At 38.7% G+C, this 19,993-nt stretch overlaps 2 protein-coding genes across 4 annotated transcripts in view; one reads left to right on the top strand and one right to left on the bottom strand.

Moving 5' to 3' along the window:
• LOC131432825 (protein sex-lethal-like) overlaps window positions 1-19,993 on the bottom strand; it is a 285,264-nt gene that overhangs the window by 70,663 nt on the left and 194,608 nt on the right. The gene's annotated exons all lie outside the window — the stretch shown is intronic.
• The window catches only part of LOC131432823 (uncharacterized), a 142,770-nt gene continuing 124,944 nt past the window's right edge, over window positions 2,168-19,993 (top strand). The window contains exon 1 of the mRNA XM_058599362.1: window positions 2,168-3,547. Coding sequence (XP_058455345.1) covers window positions 2,518-3,492 — 975 coding nt within the window. The 5' untranslated portion in view covers window positions 2,168-2,517 and the 3' untranslated portion in view covers window positions 3,493-3,547. The remainder of the gene's footprint in view (window positions 3,548-19,993) is intronic.

Below are 19,993 nucleotides of genomic sequence, written 5' to 3'. Positions count from 1 at the left end.
TCCGGAACCGGAAGCCGGATCCAGATGAAATTCAGGAATTCCGTATGGGACCGGAAGACCTTCCATTTAAATCTAAGTTTGTGGAAATCGGTCACACCATCGCTGAGAAAAGTGAGTGAGATCCATTTTGGTATATATGACCACTATTTCTGGTACTTCCGGAACCGGATACCGGGAACCAGGATAGCCGAAATCGGTTTGTTTAGTTGCCTACTGATAATGACTATCGATTTGTGTAGTTTTGAGACCAGTTTAGGAAAATTTTCACGTTTTTTGTTTCGCTGGTTTAAGTGGCGGTGTACAATATTGAACACACTTTACCCTATAATTCCGGAACCGGAAGTCGGATCCAGATGAAATTCAGGAATTCCGTATGGGACCGGAAGACCTTTCATTTAAATCTAAGTTTGTGGAAATCGGTCACACCATCGCTGAGAAAAGTGAGTGAGATCCATTTTGGTATATATGACCACTATTTCTGGTACTTCCGGAACCGGATACCGGGAACCAGGATAGCCGAAATCGGTTTGTTTAGTTGGCTACTGATAATGACTATCGATTTGTGTAGTTTAGAGACCAGTTTAGAAAAATTTTCACGTTTTTTGTTTCGCCGGTTTAATTGGCGGTGTACAATATTGAACACACTTTACCCTATAATTCCGGAACCGGAAGTCGGATCCGGATGAAATTCAGGAATTCCGTATGGGACCGGAAGACCTTTCATTTGAATCCTAGTTTGTCAAAATCGGTTCAGCCATCTCCGAGAAAACCTAGTGAGATTATTTGACACATACACACACACGCACACACATACATACACACACACACACACACACACACACACACACAGACATTGCTCAGCTCGATGAACTGAGTCGAATGGTATATGACACTTGGCCCTCCGGGCCAATTTTCACTAGTCGGTTTTTCAAGTGATTGCATAACCTTTCTATGTGAGAAAGGCAATAGGAGTGAGTGGGTATGTACAGTGGAAATGATTTGCTTCTCCTAAGCTTCATTTTCTTGGTTCATTGTACACTTCCACTCATTCGGTCAATCACGAAGTGCAACTACGGGCGATCTACTTCAGCTCAGCTCAGTAATATGTGTAACGCGGGTCAATCATTTATATTTACAGGCAATTTATGCTATATAACAATCCTTATGTCCCATCAACTGAAACTGGTATTATCTTTTAATGTTTTGTGCTTTCAAACGATCAGCAGTACGATTAGAGTGGATCCGAGATTGTCCCTATCATTTGATAGAAATGGACTATGTTTTTTTCTTTCGCTTCGTCATTATAAATTACTTCGAAAAACTTGAATCAAGGCCATGATAATCGATATTATTCTCTTGGATCCAGATGTCTCGAAGGTCTGCTTGATGAGTATGCGTATCTACATGAGACTGAGATGTTTTCTTTGAGTGAATTTAAATGAATGGGATGCGTGTGTGGAGTTGGTGGTGCACTGGTGTTGCATGTTTTCGTGTGGGTGTTTGTCTTTATGAAGTTTCATCTATTCACGTACCGCGAAGGGAGGAATATCGACTGCATGAGTGGTTGTTGGGTGTTTCAAGATATTGGTGGTAAAATGACTTTTTGTTGATCTTGCATCTATGGCGTTTGTTTGTTGTAGGTATAAGAGGCGGGGAGTTGATGTATGAGTGAGTGAAGCCACTCCAGACAATCGGCTGCCCGGAGTTTTAAAAAGTTCGGGTGTGTAATGTCAGAGACATAACTGGATGTCGTGAATACGAATGAAATTGACACTCCTTTATACTTCCGAATATAAATTAGTTGATCGATTGTGTGAACTATGCTAGCCATCCCCTTTTAAAGTACTGGAATTTGAAAAGATACACCTAAAGTACTCAAAACAACCTTTTTTGCGGTAGCAAGCTTTGTATTTTGCTTGGAGGTGCCTCGATCGTACCATAATCAACACCTTGATTACGACAACCAAATTCGAAATGAATGGCTTCTGAGTCAGTTCTATGCAATTTGATAGTTGCTTCCAGTGAAAGCAACTATCAAATTGCTGTACGGGATTAATGTATGGCATTCAGAAGGGTGTAATTGTCTAAGATATATTAAACACTGTTTGGATATAAAAACGTTTCACGCTTTATACTTGGTTTGTTCTTACCGATGTTGGTGGAAGAATCTCACCTCGACATCTAGTTCCGTCTGAAGCAATAAAAGAAATGAACGAATTTAAATTTTCAGTTATTTATGGTCATCTCACGCTGCTAAAAATGTAATCACAAACTGCTGATTATATACCCGATTCCTTGTAGAATAAATTAGGTTGTTGGGTTAAGTATATAAAGAGATATTCGCGATAAAATTCTGCCCATTCTTGTACAGGGTAAATTTTGAAAAGGCACCCCATAGTAAAGTAAGTCGTATTCTCAGTTCGTGCTCGCATCTCAGCCAACGCAGTCGAAAATCGTTTGCGGTCGAAGCAAAAGAAACAAAGACAATACAGTGCAGTGAACAATAGAGTGTACGGAATGGTCAAATACGATTTAACAAAGCCTGAAACTTGGCCAACAAGGCCAAATTCAATTTGTATAGATTTCAAGCGTTGCAAAGTTAGACCAGCAGCAAATGAAATTGAAATCTTACTTAAAGAACGAATGCATCTAGACGCTAATAATGTAACTGAGATTCAATTCAACAAGGCGTCTAACTGTGTGTACATTATGTTTAAACGTGAAAGCGATGCAATTGCATTCGCTTCGGTTAACAACGAGGTGCACAGCGTTGAGTGTGACAACATTAAATACAAAATTCCTGTGCACATGGTGGACAATGCCATACAAGTACGCGTGCATGACCTTCCCCCGCAGTGCACCGAAGAGTATGTTCGGGAAGGTATGTCGCAGTACGGTGAAGTTCTTTCCATCGAAAGGGAAGTATGGCGGAATTTTTTTCCGGGTATCCGGAATGGCGTGCGAGTGGTACGTATGCAACTACGTAAAGCAATTCCATCTTACATCATTTTTAATCAAGACGGGAAACATCCGTGTAAATCGCTGATTACGTATGAAAATCAACTGGTTACATGTCAGTTTTGTGAACAACCTGCACACTACGGCAAACCTTGCACTGAAACTACGAAAACAAACAAAACAAACAAAAACAAGGACAACCGCTCAACAACGGAAACTAGTGAGTGCAGTGCTCCTGTTTCAAAATCAACTTCACCATCTAACCAAACAGCAACTGCAACCAATGTACAACAAGGCGCTTCTACAGTAACTAGCAACGAGATCAAGACTGCGAATAACAAGGAAAACGAAAAGAAGACGGAAATCAACAATGCCACCGATGCGTCAATGGACGACGAGACGAGCCACGAACAAAGTGCCCCTCAATCCTCGCAGGAGGGAAATGGAAGCTCCTCTTCCCCTAGAAAAAGGGTGACAACGAGATCGAATACAAAGAATTTTTTATTTAAAAAATCGGCTCAATCGGCCACGTAAAGCTTGTACGCAAATAGGCCTGAATAAAGATGTCTTTTAAATAAAAAAAAAAAAAGTCGTATTCTCGACAAAAGTTCCGATATCTAATCGTTTCAGATACTGCACTTTCTATTGAGATCGTATTGTTTACCAAAACATATCTGGATCTTCTTCCTTTACTACTAATACAATTTCTCTCCCGTGATACTCGTGGAGATGCAGTGGTACCCGCGGTCTCTAGAAACAACGAGTATCGGACTAACATTCCTTCCCTTCCACAGTAGCACAGCCTTTGGTCGTGGCCAGCGTCGTTATAGATCATTCTATGTAAAGTTTTAAATCAGTGGGTATGCATAGTGGGTATATTTCAACTGACAATATACTAACCAAAGTTAATATTTTGATATTTATCGAAACTTGGTTAGACAATTGTTCTACAGTGAATATAACAGGTTACGATTGCATCACCGAATCCAAACATTCTAATTGTAGAGCTGGTGGTATTGCAATTTACCTAAACGACAGTGCGTCTTTGATTACTACTGTTCATAAACTCGAACAGCTTAGTGAGCAATATGACGAAAATTTGTTGGTGGCTGACAATTTCGGTGACATATGTGCAATTGACATTACGCTACAAGGCATAAAAATACTGTTGGTTGTTCTATATATTTCGCCAGATACAACCTACAAAGAGAAGCAATTTTTAATCACACGTAATTTATTTTATACTTGCGTAAAATTACGCAGATGATAGTTGAGGGGGATTTCAATATAGATGCCTTAAAACAAGATTATATTAAATTCATTAATTTCATGAGCAACTATACGAAGTTGGATATGAAATCTGCTCCTTCACAAGCTACTACCCTTGGAGGCACATGTATTGACCTCGTATTTGCTAGGAACATCAATGTAGAAAACCGTAGATATATAACATACTTTTCATATCATAGGTCTATTGTATCATATATCAACTCAGCGAATTCATGTTTTCTTCATTGGAAGATTATAATCGGTTTTGAACGCTACACCTACACCAACCACATAAATATCGCAACCACGGACAACAGGTCAGCCTGCTTGCATAATTCACACAATTGATCAACTAATTGATATTGGGAAGTTTTAAGGAATCTGCCAGTTCTTTTCGTTTTCACGACATCCAGTTTTTTCCACCCGCATTTCTATCGTGAATACGACTTACTTTACTATGGGGCGCCTTTTCAAAATTTACCCTCTGAGAGAGTGATAAGTTTTTTATCGTGAATATCTCTTGTTGTATCTAACGAATAAAGATAATTTTTGCTACATGCCATCGGGAATATGATCACAATTTTATGATAAAATTTTCAGTTGTGTGACATAATCTCAAATAATTCAAAATTAAACTTTTCTTAAATGTTTGGTATGAACGAGTATCAAAGAGGATAATTCATAAGGCGCCAATCAGAACGCGTTCTTAGGAAGAGAACAAAATATCTTGCTGCTGTACAACAAATCGTTCGAGAAAAAAGTTCCAAAAAGCGGTGAATATCGTAGTGAGTTCCTTAATTTGGTCCTTCTGCTGCTAGAAACAAATCCCTACAGCATATTGATAGTTTCTTTCAATAAATTATGCAAATCCGAAATGATATAATCGACATTAAAATTCTGTATGCGGCTATTTTTATAGCCGTTAGGAGCGCCCATTAGTGAAAAGGCTACAAACGAAATCAGGTAAAAACAAGTCTCTCAACAAAAATTGGATCAGTTTGGATTCTATCGCCACTGCGAGCAGATGTATTTGGTGTCGTTTGCAAAGCTAGTTTCGCTTCCGACAAAAGCGATTACGTCACAGCTGCCATTCATTTTCATTGGTGAAAAAACAACGATGGAGAGCATTACACAAAATCAGCCGTTCTAATGGCTCTAAAAGTTTTCTAAAGAACTATTAGGATTTGTTGTTCGCAAATCGATGGTAATTATCCACAGTTTGGTGCAAATCAAGAACAGTTTGATTAGATTTGTGCACTTTTCGCTGTGTGAAATTCACAGTAATCGAGATCAACTGAAGCATTCTTTTTTTGCGAAAAATGTTCCAGAGTTTAATGTCGTAAAGCATTACGCAGTTTGACCCTTTTGAATTCTGGAAACGAATCCCTACAGCATATTGATAGTTTCTTTCAATAAATTATGCGAATCCGAAATGAAATAATCGACATTAAAATTCTGTATGCGGCTATTTTTATAGCCGTTAGGACCGCCCGTTAGTGAGAAAGCTACAAACGAAATCACGTAAAAAGAAACCTCTTAACAAAAATTGGATCAGTTTGGATTCTGTCACTACTGCAAGCAGATGTATTGTGTGTCGTTTGCACAACTAGTTTCGCTTCCGACAAGAGCGATTACGTCACAGCTGCCAGTCATTTTCAAAAAAACAACGAAAAGAAAACAACGGTGGGGAACATTACACAAAATCAGCCGTTCTAATGGCTCTAAAAGTTTTCTAAAGAACTATAAGGATTTGTTGTTCGCAAATCGAAGGTAATTATCCTCAGTTTAGTGCTAATCAAGAACTGTTTGATTAGATTTGTGCACTTTTTGCTGTGTGAAATTCACAGTAATCGAGATCAAGTGAAGCCTTTTTTTTGCGAAAAATGTGAAAAAGGGAAATGCCTGCATAAATCATACAATTGATCAAATTATTGATATTCGGAAGTGTTAAGTAACATGTCAGTTGTTTTCGTATTCACGACATCCAGTTATGTCTCTGACATAACCAACCCGCCTTTTTGTCGTGAATACGACTTACTTTACTATGGGGCGCCATAAATCAACATAATTCTTGCTACATGCCATCGGGAATATGATCACAATATTATGATAAAATTTTCAGTTATGTGGCATATTCTCAAATAGTTCAAAGTTAAACTTTTCTGAAATGTTTGGCATAAAGGAGTATCAAAGAGGATAATTCATAATGAGCGTTTGCCTTTCTCGTATTTTAAAAGCTCATAGCTCAGTGATCTGTAGAAGGATTTATATAATCTTACTACCAATAGAATCAAAAATTTTCAACTTGAACGTGTATAGCAAAAGCATTGAAGTATTTCAATAGTACACTCTTGGAAAAGGTGGGTGAGTAATGTCAGAGACATAACTGGATGTCGTGAATACGAAAGCAACTGACATTTTTCTTAACACTTCAATTAGTTGATCAATTGTATGAATTATGCAAGCATTCCCCTTTTTCACATTTTTCGCAAAAACAAAGAATCTCGATTACTGTGAATTTCACACAGCGAAAAGTTATTTCACCAATGCAAACGACTAGCAGCTGTGACGTAATCGCTCTTGTCGGAAGCGAAACTAGCTTTGCAAACGACACACAATACATCTGCTCGAAGTGGCGATAGAATCCAAACTGATCCAATTTTTGTTAAGAGGTTTCTTTTTGCGTGATTTCGTTTGTAGCTTTTTCACTAATGGCGGTCCTAACGGCTATAAAAAAAGCCGCATATAGAATTTTAATATCGATTATTTAATTTCGGATATGCATTTCATTGAAAGAAACTATCAGGGTGCTGTACGGGATTCATTCCCGCCTTTCAGAAGAACCAAATTGTGGAACTCACTACGATATTAAGTACGGTTCAGAACATTTTTCTCGAACGATTTGTTGTACAGCAGCAGATATTTTGTTCTCTCCTTCAGAACGCGTTCTGATTGGCTGGTGTTGACATGGGTTAAACGAGACAGGTTTTTCAATAGTGTACTATTGAAATACTTCAATGATGTTGCTATACACGTTTAAGTTGAAAAATTTCGATTCTATTGGTAGTTAGATTATATAACATATACATCCTTTCACAGATCACTGAGCTATGAACTTTAACAATACGAGAAACGCAAACGCGTCTTACGAATTATCTTCTTCGATACTCGTTTATACCAAACATTTAAGAAAAGTTTAATTTTGAATTATTTGAGATTATGTCACACAATTGAAAATTTTATCATAAAATTGAGATCATATTTCCGGTGGTATGTAGCAAAAATTATGTTGATGCGTTAGATACAACAAGAGATATTCACGATCAAAAACTTATCACTCTCTCAGAGAGTACATTCGAAAAGGCACCCCATAGTAAAGTAAGTCGTATTCACGACAAAACCTGTTTCATTTAACTCATGACAGCACCAGCCAATCAGAACGCGATATGTCTGCATCTATACAAGAGCATCCATATAAAAGTTGAGTGGTTAATTTTTCCTACCATTTGCTGAGCAACTGTTCCCGAAACAAGACACACGAGAGCAACATCGAGGACCTGTCGTCTCACTGTTTCCCGATCTGAATGCACGAGACACCGTCAGAACAATGACACCGAAAATCGGTAGAAAGGCAGCCAAAAAGTCCAGCAAGGCCTATTGCCGAAACAAGACACACACGAGAACCATCTCAGATCTCAATATTTCCTACCAAAAGATTCATCAAGATAGAAGTAAATTTGCACGGTCACTAACACATTCAATTACGAACGGCAATGCGAAAGCGAAAGTGATGATTTTGAACACATCTTTATACTAGTATACAAATATGCCGTGCGAAACAGAGTTGCCACAAATCAATATGTATTTTTGTCGTGATTACTTTAGTATGCGGCCGAAAACAAAAATGAACAAATTGTTAGAACAAATGTTTCCACTTGATTTACGCATTCTACTTTCCAGGAGTATCAGAACTGGCTAAACTTAAAGCAATCCTAAATATATCTTTATCACAGTGATGTGGTCGTCCTGAAAAGGACGGGGTTTTCAACTCCTCGTCGTTAAGGATGGCCAGCTGCAGATGGCGAGGGATGATTTTCGTTTTCTTGTTGTCACGAGCAGCGTTACCGGCCAATTCCAACACTTCGGCAGCCAAGTACTCGATCACTGCCGCCAGTAAGACCGGTGCATCAGCACCGACACGCTCTGCGTTGTTTCCCTTCCGGAGCAGACGATGGATTTTGCCAACTGGGAACTGCAGACCAGCACGGTTCGAGCGGGACTTTGCCTTGCCCTTAACTGTTTCTCCTGTGTGCGTGTTTCTGCGTGAAAATTCCAAAAGATACTGTTAACAGCTAGACAGGCAATTCAGTATTACTGGCTGCCGCTCTACCAACTCTCTCTTTTATATCGTCTCACTGTTTCCGGTTTTGCGATATTTTAACAAAGGGGACGTCCGTTCACCGCTGCCACTAGCAGGTATAAAATGAAATGTGATGTGAGAAATAGCGTCATTTAATTTAAAGCAGCTACTCTGAACGTACGAGACACCGTCAGCACGATTGCACCGAAAACCGGTAGAAAGGCAGATTTGTACCGTCACTAACACATTCAATTACGAACGGCAATGCGAAAGCGAAAGTGATAATGTTGAACACATCTTTATACTAGTATGGGGTCGTGTTAAAATATGCCATGCGAAACAGGGTTGTCATATATACAGGTTAATCTGTATTATTATTATTATTATTATTACTATCATTATTATTATTAGAATGACTCTTGCATACCGAAGATCGTCGATACATTTCAGCCAGGCCATTGCAATAGTCTCGTACTGAAATTCGAGAAGAATCTGATATCTTCGAACTTCATAGCTTCAATAAAAATAAACTACAAATTTGTCGTACCTAACCTCCTATATTAGCAAATTAAATAAGAATTGTTCCAAGTTTGGAATATATAGTTGTAGAATAGTAGCTGTTTAATGTAACTAATCTATCTGCACTTTAATGTAGGTGCATCGCTTCAAACTCTATTAGTGAAAAAGAAGAAAGTTTGAACAATTCATACAATCAATCAACTAACTCATATTCGGAAAAATGATGGAAGCGTGTCAGTTTTTTCGTATTCACGACATCCAGTTATGTCTCTGACATTACCCACCCGCCTTTTTATTTTCAGGTACGTTCTGTAAATTTATGGTCGGTGATTTCACCTGTAGTTGTCCAAGAGAACGAGCGATTAAATTTTGCCCTAAAACGACATTCCAAATAATTGGATTTGTGATTTCCATCATAATTATTACATCATTGCCGTTTCAACCTTACAAGCGAACGGACGTGATTTGGATTTATTGCGAAAGCATTGAAGTTGTGTGTGTGATAAAGTGGTCGGACGATATTGTGTAATAGACAATAGCGCTTTTTCCTCTGAGAAGTTTTTTTTGCGCATTATATACTAGAGCAGTGCCTTATTGTGAGCGGTCGATCGAAACGGTACCGTTAGCCGGTTATTATTTTGTCGATCAAGGCCAAGTGTGCGGATTATAAACAAGCGACCATTGTGTGCGGATTATAAAAAAAAGTGCCTTTTCCTCTCGGAGGTTTTTGCACACCATCAAAGCGGCGATACGCCGATCGACGAAGTCCATCTTGGTGTCCCCCATTGGATCTTAAGTTAAGTACTGTTACTTCGTTTATTTTTATTTCTTTATTTGACCATTATATTTCCCCCCGAATCATCTGTTTCTGCGCGGAAGTAGTTCCGCGACATGTCTTATTTAAATCCTGACCCCCCGTCCCGATGTTTAAATTGATACTTCCCTTGAATGTAAATAGTCTACCATAAAGAGCTATCCTAATGGGCTCGCACTAACGGCCGGGCCTTACGCGGTCTGTTTCTGAACCAAATCAAAAGAAAAAATAAATAAATTAAATATCTTCAAAATATCGCGGGACCTGACTTCGCAATATAATACTAAAAAAGTATAGATAGAATACGGCCAGACAAGCTCAGGGTCTTGTTTACCAGCTAAAAACAGGCTAATGAGCTTGTTCAAAAGGATCCTTTTAGTTCCAGCTCGCGAAGTAGAAATCGACGGTGTGGTCACCGATTCGAGTTCGATTTGCGAAGACATTCTTAAGTACGGGCGGGTTGTTTTAAAGACCCCTCACTTAAGAATGTAAAGATACTGGATTGCAAGCGATTGCATTTAGTATCGATCGCCGGGGATGGAACAAAGTCTTATCCCCAATCAGACTCTTATCTTGGACCGGGTTCGTTTGCCTGTTCGTCTATTTGTACCCCCGATAATGAATTGTATCAATTGCAAACAACTGGGGCATACAGCTACCCATTGCGAGGAGATCAGATGAACTCCAAGCATTCCTTTGCCGAGATGGTTAAGAGTGCCACCCCTCCTAAACAGACAACGAACCCACATGCCTGCTTGTCAACTGACGAGAGCGACTCCAACGACCCTTTGGAAGGTCCATTTTCGGTGGTCCCTCATAGCTATAGGAAAAGAACAAACAGATCTTCTCATAAGCTCTCTAGTAAGGATTCGAAGGTGTCTTCCGAAAGGCTTCGCAAAGTTACAGCTAACGGGAATCGTGGAAAACCACTGAAGCATAAAGCTCTTGGTCTCGGAAAACTCAATTCCGAGATGAAATTCCCAACACTTCCAGGGACTACAAAATCCCCAAGCGTCCCTGAAAATCTACCAGAGAACCAACTAGGTGCTGGACTTATGAAGTTCTCTCATGTTGTGGACTGGATTTTTACAACTTTCAAACCCTCTTAGAAGCATTTTAATTGCTTTCATGCCAACAGTAAAAATATATTTGAAGCAGTTGACTGCTAATTGGCGCTTCTCTCAGCGATTGTATCCTTTGATGGCTAAATCATCCACCGAGGTCACGGATCTAATCACTGTTTTACAGTGGAATTGCAGAAGTATCATCCCAAAAATAGATTCTTTTAATTTTCTAGTAAATAATCTGAAATGTGACGCATTTGCATTGTGCGAAATTTGACTAACTTATAAAATATCCTTAAACTTCCACTATTTTACCATTATTCGTCTGGATCGAGATTATCCCTACGGAGAAGTACTTTTGGGGATAAAAAAGTGCTATTCTTTTGATCGAATTAGCGTCCTCTCGATACCAGGTATTGAAGTTGTCGCATGTCATGTTACAATCAAAGGTAAGGACCTTTGTATTGCTTCCATCTATATGCACCCTAGAGCCTTGGTTAGGCATCGGCGGCTCAGTGATATCATAGAGCTCCTTCCCGCACCGAGGTTGGTTTAGGAGACTTTAACTCACACGGTACGAGATGGGACTGTCTTCACGATGATAACAGAATACGGGAGAAATTACACGGATTTCTGCACCACCAGTAAGACCAAGTGCCCTGGATTTATCCCTTTGTTCGACATCGCTACGATTGGATTGCAAGTGGAAGATAATTCCTGATCCCCACGGTAGCGATCATCTACCAATCGTAATCTCAATCACCAGTGGCTCAAAACCATTGAAGACAATCAATGTTGAGTATGACCTCACACGAAATATTGATTGGAATAGCTATGCGACCTCGATATCTGAGAAACATGAAAGAACTCAAAACCACTTCATCCGGAGGATGAGTACACGTTTTTGGCTGGCTTGATTCTCGACACCGCGACTCAAGCTCAAACGAAATGTGTACCCGGCGCAAAAACTAACATCCGTCCTCCCAACCCGTGGTGGGACAAAGAGTGCACAAATTTAAACGTGAAGAGAGCCTCCGCGTATAAAATATTCAGAAAAATGGAACACCTGATAATTACCGTAATTACACGGAGTTAAACGTTAAAATTAAGAACTTTGATTAGAGCCAAGAAACGCGGTTACTGACGTCGGTTTACAGACGACTTAACGAAAGAAACATCTATGAGCACTCTTTGGAACACAGCCCGACGAATGCGTAATCATAACACCACGAATGAAAGCAAGGAATATTCCAACTGCTGGATATTCGATTTCGCTAAAAAAGTATGCCCTGTCTCTGTTCTGGAACAGAAGATCGCCCGCGCCGTGACACCAAATACAAACGAAATACCGTCAAAAGGCGCTTGTTGAGTTTATTCAATAAGTTCCTTGAGGGCAATATTGTACCACATGACTGGCGACAAGTGAAAGTGATCGCCATTCAAAAACCAGGAAAATCAGCCTCCGATCACAATTCGTATCGGCCGATTGCTATGCTTTCCTGTATCCGGAAATTGTTCGAAAAAATGATTCTGTTTTGTCAAAACAATTGGGTCGAGACTAATGGCTTACTTTTAGATACACAATTTGGTTTCCGCAGGGACAAAGGTACGAACGATTGTCTTGCGTTGCTCTCGACAGAAATTCAAATGTCATTTGCTCGTAAAGAACAAATGGCGTCAGTTTTCCTAGACATCAAGGGGGCTTTTGACTCAGTTTCTATAAATATCCTATTTGAGAAGTTGGATCAGTATGCTCTTTCGCCAGTTTGAACAACTTTTTACATAATCTATTGTCTGAGAAATACATGCACTTCGCGCATGTTGATTTGTCAACAACACGATTCAGTTACATGGATCTTCCTCAGGGCTTATGCTTCAGCCCCCTTTTATACTATTTTTACGTAAACGACATCGATAAATGTATCAACACATCTTGCACGCTAAGACAACTTGCCGACGACAGCGTTGTGTCTATTATATAACCCAAAACTGGCGATCTGCATGGGCCGTTACAAGAAACTCGTGTCCTCATGGGCTCTTCAAATAAATATCGAGTTCTCTACGGAGAAAACTGAACTGGTAGTATTTTCGAGGAAGCGAGAACCAGCACAATTACAGCTTCACCTAAGGGGTGAAACCATAGCTCAGGTCTTCACATTGAGTATTGAATGGCGAACATGGTAACTTGGGCGTCTTTAGTGCTGAGTCAAATTGTGATAAATTTTATATGAAATAGGTGGCTTTTCGTGAAAATTTTGTAACTAAGCAAGTGACTAATTGTGCTTTAAACGGATTAATAGAAAGTGTATTGTAAATACTTCTATTTTGTGCTGTAAATTGTGTCAATAATCGCCGTGCGGTGATCGCTCAAACAAAGCGGCGTCGTATCGTGATATATTGAATACATTGTCTATTGTTTTTGCATGGTTCACTTTGCTTTAAATTGCTCCGCCAGCTGTGTGTCGGGCCGGTTTGGTTTGTGCATGAATGATGGGTGAATGTGTGAAGTGTAAAGAAAATATAACCATATCAGATATTAGAACAACATGTTCAGTTTGCGAGAATGGCTATCACCAGCGCTGTACTTGGCTTACGAGAGCCATGGCCGGTTGGGTTTCAGAAACACCGGCACTTTTGTTTAAATGTGCTGATTTTTTGGAAGGTGTCGCGATGTCTAATATGATGCCAAAGGATAATGTTCTTTCACTCATTAGTAATATGAAGAAAGAGATGAAGAAATTCAAATCCATCATTGATTCGTTTGCTGCTGTGCGTGAGAGCATTGAGGCACATATTAATATCGCGATAAAGAGTGGAATCGAGAGACTGATCAGATCGTCCAATGATGCTCTGGAGAATAAAATGGCCTGTTTAGAAAACGATGTGGCAAAAAATTTGGAAGATTTGAAAAGTTTCGTGATTGTGAATAATCAGCGCAATGATAATGAATTAGTCGTAATGACGCGAAAGAAAATTGTTGCAGATAGAAAGACTTATTCGGAGTCAAATGGAAATCCCAGACGCAAAAGAAAAATTATGTCTAATACTGATAATGATAAAAATGTTGATAATGATAGTAATGACGAAGTTTTTGATAAGAATAACAAAAAGTCATACGCGGATGTTCTTTCTGGTAAATTATCTAGAAAAAGAACGAAAAGTAACAGAAAACGTAAGACTCGCTCGGTTATTATGATTCAACCTATTGAGTCTTCGCAAACAAGTGATGACACGAGACAGTTTTTGAAGGTTAGGTTGGATCCAAGAACACATAAAATTAGTAATTTCAAAAATGGTAAAGATGGCTCGATTATGTTGAGTGTGCAGCAGGAGAGGATATTCAGTCAGTGAACAATGCAGCTCATAGAACATCTGAAAGTACTTCAACTAATTTGATCCGCGTTAATTGTTTAAAAATGAACACGGAATGTAAAATGAATTTAGACACCAACCTTCCAGCATTTAGCAAGCAGTGTCCTGTATATCTGAGATTGCTTGAAACGAAAAAGGCGGGTGGGTAATGTCAGAGACATATATGGATGTCGTGAATACTAAAACAACCGACATGTTCCTTAACACTTCCGAATATCAATTAGTTGATCAATTGTATGAATTATGCAAGCATTCCCCTTTTTCACATTTTTCACAAAAACAAACGAGTCTTCGATATTCATATTCACTTGATCTCGATTACTGTGAATTTCACACAGCGAATTGTGCACAAATCCAATCAAACAGTTCTAGATATGCATTAAACTGAGGTTTTTACTTTCGATTTGCGAAGAAGAAATTCTAATAGTTCTTTAGAAAACTTTTAGAACCATTAGAACGGCTGATTTTGTGTGATGTTACCCACCGTTGTCCCCTTTTCGTTGTTTTTTCACTAATGCAAATGACTGGCAGCTGTGACGCAATCGCTCTTGTCGGGAGCGAAACTAGCTTTGCAAACGACACACAATACATATGCTTGCAGTGGCTATAGAATCCAAACTGATCCTATTTTTGTTAAGAGGTTTCTTTTTACGTGATTTCGTTTGTAGCTTTTCCACTAATGAGCGGTCCTCACGGCTATAAAAACAGCTGCATACAGAATTTTAATGTCGATTCTTTCATTTTGGATTTGCATTTCATTGAAAGTAACTATCAGGATGCTGTACGGGATTTATTCCTGCCTTTCAGAAGGACCAAATTGTGGAACTTACTACGATATTAAGCACCGTTCGGAACATTTTTCTCGAACGATTTGTTGTACAGCAGCAGATATTTTGTTCTCTTCCTCAGAACGCGTTTTGAGACAGGTTTTTCAATAGTGTACTATTGAAATACTTCAATGCTGTTTGCTATACACGTTTAAGTTGAAAAATTTCGATTCTATTGGTAGTCAGATTATGTAAATCCTTTCACAGATCACTGAGCTATGAGCTTTCAAAATACGAGAAAGGCAAACGCGCCTTATGAATTATCCTCTTTGATACTCGTTAATACCAAACATTTCAGAAAAGTTTAATTTCGAATTTTTTGGGATTATGTCACACAACTGAAAATTTTATCATAAAATTGTGATCATATTTCCGATGGCATGTAGCAAAAATTATGTTGATTCGTTAGATACAACAAGAGATATTCACGATCAAAAACTTATCACTTTCTCAGAGGGTAAATATTGAAAAGGCGCCCCATAGTAAAGTAAGTCGTATTCACGACAAAAGAACAACATTACGTCAATGGAATAGCAACTAATGGATGATAGGCATTCAGATATTTTATATTTGAGCATGGCCGGTTTGTCTTCTAATTATGTCGCATTACGTCATTCTATAGAGGAATGACATCCTTTATTAGTTTTGTTCTCAGAAACACATATAGTTGATTCTGACGCATTCGATCAGTTCAGTGTTCCGGGTTACACTGTTGCTTTTTGTTTGTCCCATTCCAGGAACACGGGTGGAGTTGAAATTTACGCCAGAGAATCAATTAAATTCAGCATTCAATCAAACGAAGCAGTTGGAAATAATTGGTTCTTCAAATGTGCAATCCGATTGCAAGGTATCAAATCATGAAACAATTGCAATTTCCGTAACGAGTAGCTCTAGAAATGAGGAAAATATGTTGAAAATCAAGTATTGGAAAAACTATTCAAAGCAAACCTTATCTCGACTTGTATCAAGAAGCTTGGGTTGTACACAGTTGACTGGAAATTCGGATCACAGGGCATCCATTCTTACTGACATATTGAAAAAGTGTACTAATGCATTAGTAACGGTTAAAACGGGAGAGGGATAAACAGTACAAGAGATTCTGTAGAACTAACAATGATAGTCACTGGTGTAGATATACACAAGCACGAAATATTTATTCACGGGCCCTGAAGAAGACTAGATATGAATACATACAGAGGAAGATCGATCAAAATCACAAAACAGCAGATAGTTATGATAAATTCTCAAACAGTTCAAGCCTGCACGTAGTGCTTCGAAAACCATAACTTTTAACGGTATAGAAGGGTACAAATTATATCTGAAAAGTTCAACAGTTATTTCATAAATAGTGTTCAACAGATCAATCAAAGCATTGAATTGGTAGGTGAACCTGTTGAAATAACACAACCGATGAATAACTATTGTAGACTTGATGAATTTCAACCAATCACTTTTGAACAATTGAAAAATATTTGTTTTAATTTGGGAAAATCGACTGGTATTGACAATGTAAACTCAAAAGTGATACAGGATTGCTTTCATGTTATCGGACACGATCTACTGGATTTGGTTAATGAATCGTTGTACACGGGGCACGTGCCAAAAGTGTGGAAAGAATCTCTGGTGGTTCCTATCCCCAAGGTTACTGGAATGAATGAAGCCGAGGAGTACCGTCCCACTAACATGCTGCACACGCTGAAAAAAATCTGGAACTTGTTGTTAAAGATCAGCTGATTAACTATTTGAACTCTAACTGTTTGCTAATACCGGAACAATCGGGATATCGTAAGGGTCACTCTTGTGAAACCGTTTTGAACCTAGTATTGGCAAAATGGAAGGAGAAAACTGTTCATTTCTTCTAATGCTACAGACGGAACTGGATGTCGAGGTGAGGCTCTCCCACCAACATCAGTAAGAACAAGTACTATAAAGCGTGAAACGCTCAGGTCGTCCTCTCATTTGGACTCCGGTCGTCAGGAGGAGCAGTCGGCAATGGAAGTAGACCTTTTGCGTGGAGTAAAGCATCAAACGCTCAGGTCACAGAGCCAGTTTTTAGGATAATTTGATTAGCTTTGAGCAATTTTCACAGTACAAAATTCGCAACAGTGTTTAATATTTGAGAATTACACAATTTGGCCCTTCTGAATGCCAGAAATTTTTCTCGTATGGCATTTTGATAACTTTTTCCACTGAAATATTTAAATCCGAAATGATTGACATCAAAATTCTGTATGCTGGTATTTAGAACAACAATTGTATACCTAAAAAATTATGCGAAATATTCCTCACGGCCCACTTTTCAACCACTTGTAGTTTGTAGTAGAACTTTCTGATGATTTGCTATATGAAATGCATAGCACCGACTCAGAAGCCATTAATGAAAAGTTCCTTTCAGAACCGCTATTATATCACAGACTAACAGACAGGACACTCAAATTAGATTCTTCGATTATTTTAACTGTCATTTCGAATATTCCTTTATTTGGGACAGTACTCACATGTGTCATGATGGCGCCACGTTACCCTATCAAAAACATCCTGTCTGTCATCTAGACTGTGTTTATTTTTTTCATTTACCAACAGAGTTGCCATTCATACAGAATTACCTGTAATGTATTGATATGTATTTGCATTTGTATGCGAATTTCATGAAGGATACAGATTTAATACATATTGCCAAAACTATATACAAAATTGTGCCTACCTCTCATCCTTCAACGCAATACAAAATCGAACCCGTTTAGTGGCAATATTTACTTGCTTCTGATCTGCCGCCACTTAATTTCGGGTGAAAATTACCAACACAATAAAAAATAGTCTAGATGAACAATGTTGAGAAAAATAAATGGTTACCTTCCAACATCGCTAAAAAGTTTAATATATTATTAACGTAATATAATAATTTACTGTGACGATTCATTTCCAAATATTATGATGAAATCAGGCATCCCTGCAAGCAGCTGATCGGTGTTGACAAACGAGGGGGAACCAACTAGTAAATTAACTTTTACATAACACAAGGGGTGTACCGATAGTAAATAGTTCGCGCAGTACAATATAGGTGGAACTAGTGCATCACGAAAAATTATTTTTATAGGAATTTACTCATACTGTCATGTCTGTTAGTCTGTGATTATATTATCATAAAGAACTATACTGGTTACTTCTTAATATTGAATTGTGTGTCAGAATGTTTAATGTAACTAATCTGTACTTTAGTTTAGAAGTAAAGTTCCAAATTCTAGTAGTGAAAAAGAGGAAAGCTTGCACAATTCACACAATCGATTAACTAATTGATATTCGAAACTATAAAGAAAGAGTGTCAGTTTTCTTCGTATCCACGACATCCAGTTATGTCTCTGACATTACACACTCGTACTTTTTAGATTTTTTATTTTTGCCTTTCTCACATAGAAAGGTTATGCAATCACTTGAAAAACCGACTAGTGAAAATTGGCCCGGAGGGCCAAGTGTCATATACCATTCGACTCAGTTCATCGAGCTGAGCAATGTCTGTGTGTGTGTGTGTGTGTGTGTGTGTGTATGTATGTGTGTGCGTGTGTGTGTATGTGTCAAATAATCTCACTAGGTTTTCTCGGAGATGGCTGAACCGATTTTGACAAACTAGGATTCAAATGAAAGGTCTTCCGGTCCCATACGGAATTCCTGAATTTCATCCGGATCCGACTTCCGGTTCCGGAATTATAGGGTAAAGTGTGTTCAATATTGTACACCGCCAATTAAACCGGCGAAACAAAAAACGTGAAAATTTTTCTAAACTGGTCTCTAAACTACACAAATCGATAGTCATTATCAGTAGCCAACTAAACAAACCGATTTCGGCTATCCTGGTTCCCGGTATCCGGTTCCGGAAGTACCAGAAATAGTGGTCATATATACCAAAATGGATCTCACTCACTTTTCTCAGCGATGGTGTGACCGATTTCCACAAACTTAGATTTAAATGAAAGGTCTTCCGGTCCCATACGGAATTCCTGAATTTCATCTGGATCCGACTTCCGGTTCCGGAATTATAGGGTAAAGTGTGTTCAATATTGTACACCGCCACTTAAACCAGCGAAACAAAAAACGTGAAAATTTTCCTAAACTGGTCTCAAAACTACACAAATCGATAGTCATTATCAGTAGGCAACTAAACAAACCGATTCCGGCTATCCTGGTTCCCGGTATCCGGTTCCGGAAGTACCAGAAATAGTGGTCATATATACCAAAATGGATCTCACTCACTTTTCTCAGCGATGGTGTGACCGATTTCCACAAACTTAGATTTAAATGAAAGGTCTTCCGGTCCCATACGGAATTCCTGAATTTCATCCGGATCCGGCTTCCGGTTCCGGAATTATAGGGTAAAGTGTGTTCAATATTGTACACCGCCACTTAAACCAGCGAAACAGAAAACGTGAAAATTTTCCTAAACTGGTCTCAAAACTACACAAATCGATAGTCATTATCAGTAGGCAACTAAACAAACCGATTTCGGCTATCCTGGTTCCCGGTATCCGGTTCCGGAAGTACCAGAAATAGTGGTCATATATACCAAAATGGATCTCACTCACTTTTCTCAGCGATGGTTTGACCGATTTCCACAAACTTAGATTCAAATGAAAGGTCTTCCGGTCCCATACGGAATTCCTGAATTTCATCTGGATCCGACTTCCGGTTCCGGAATTATAGGGTAAAGTGTGCTCAATATTGTACACCGCCACTTAAACCGGCGAAACAAAAAACGTGAAAATTTTTCTAAACTGGTCTCTAAACTACACAAATCGATAGTCATTATCAGTAGCCA

The sequence above is a fragment of the Malaya genurostris genome, chromosome 2 (assembly GCF_030247185.1).
Source record: "Malaya genurostris strain Urasoe2022 chromosome 2, Malgen_1.1, whole genome shotgun sequence".
NCBI classification, from domain to species: domain Eukaryota; kingdom Metazoa; phylum Arthropoda; class Insecta; order Diptera; family Culicidae; genus Malaya; species Malaya genurostris.
The sequence above is the reverse complement of the archived record's forward strand: the minus strand, read 5'-3'. Positions and strand labels throughout refer to the sequence as shown.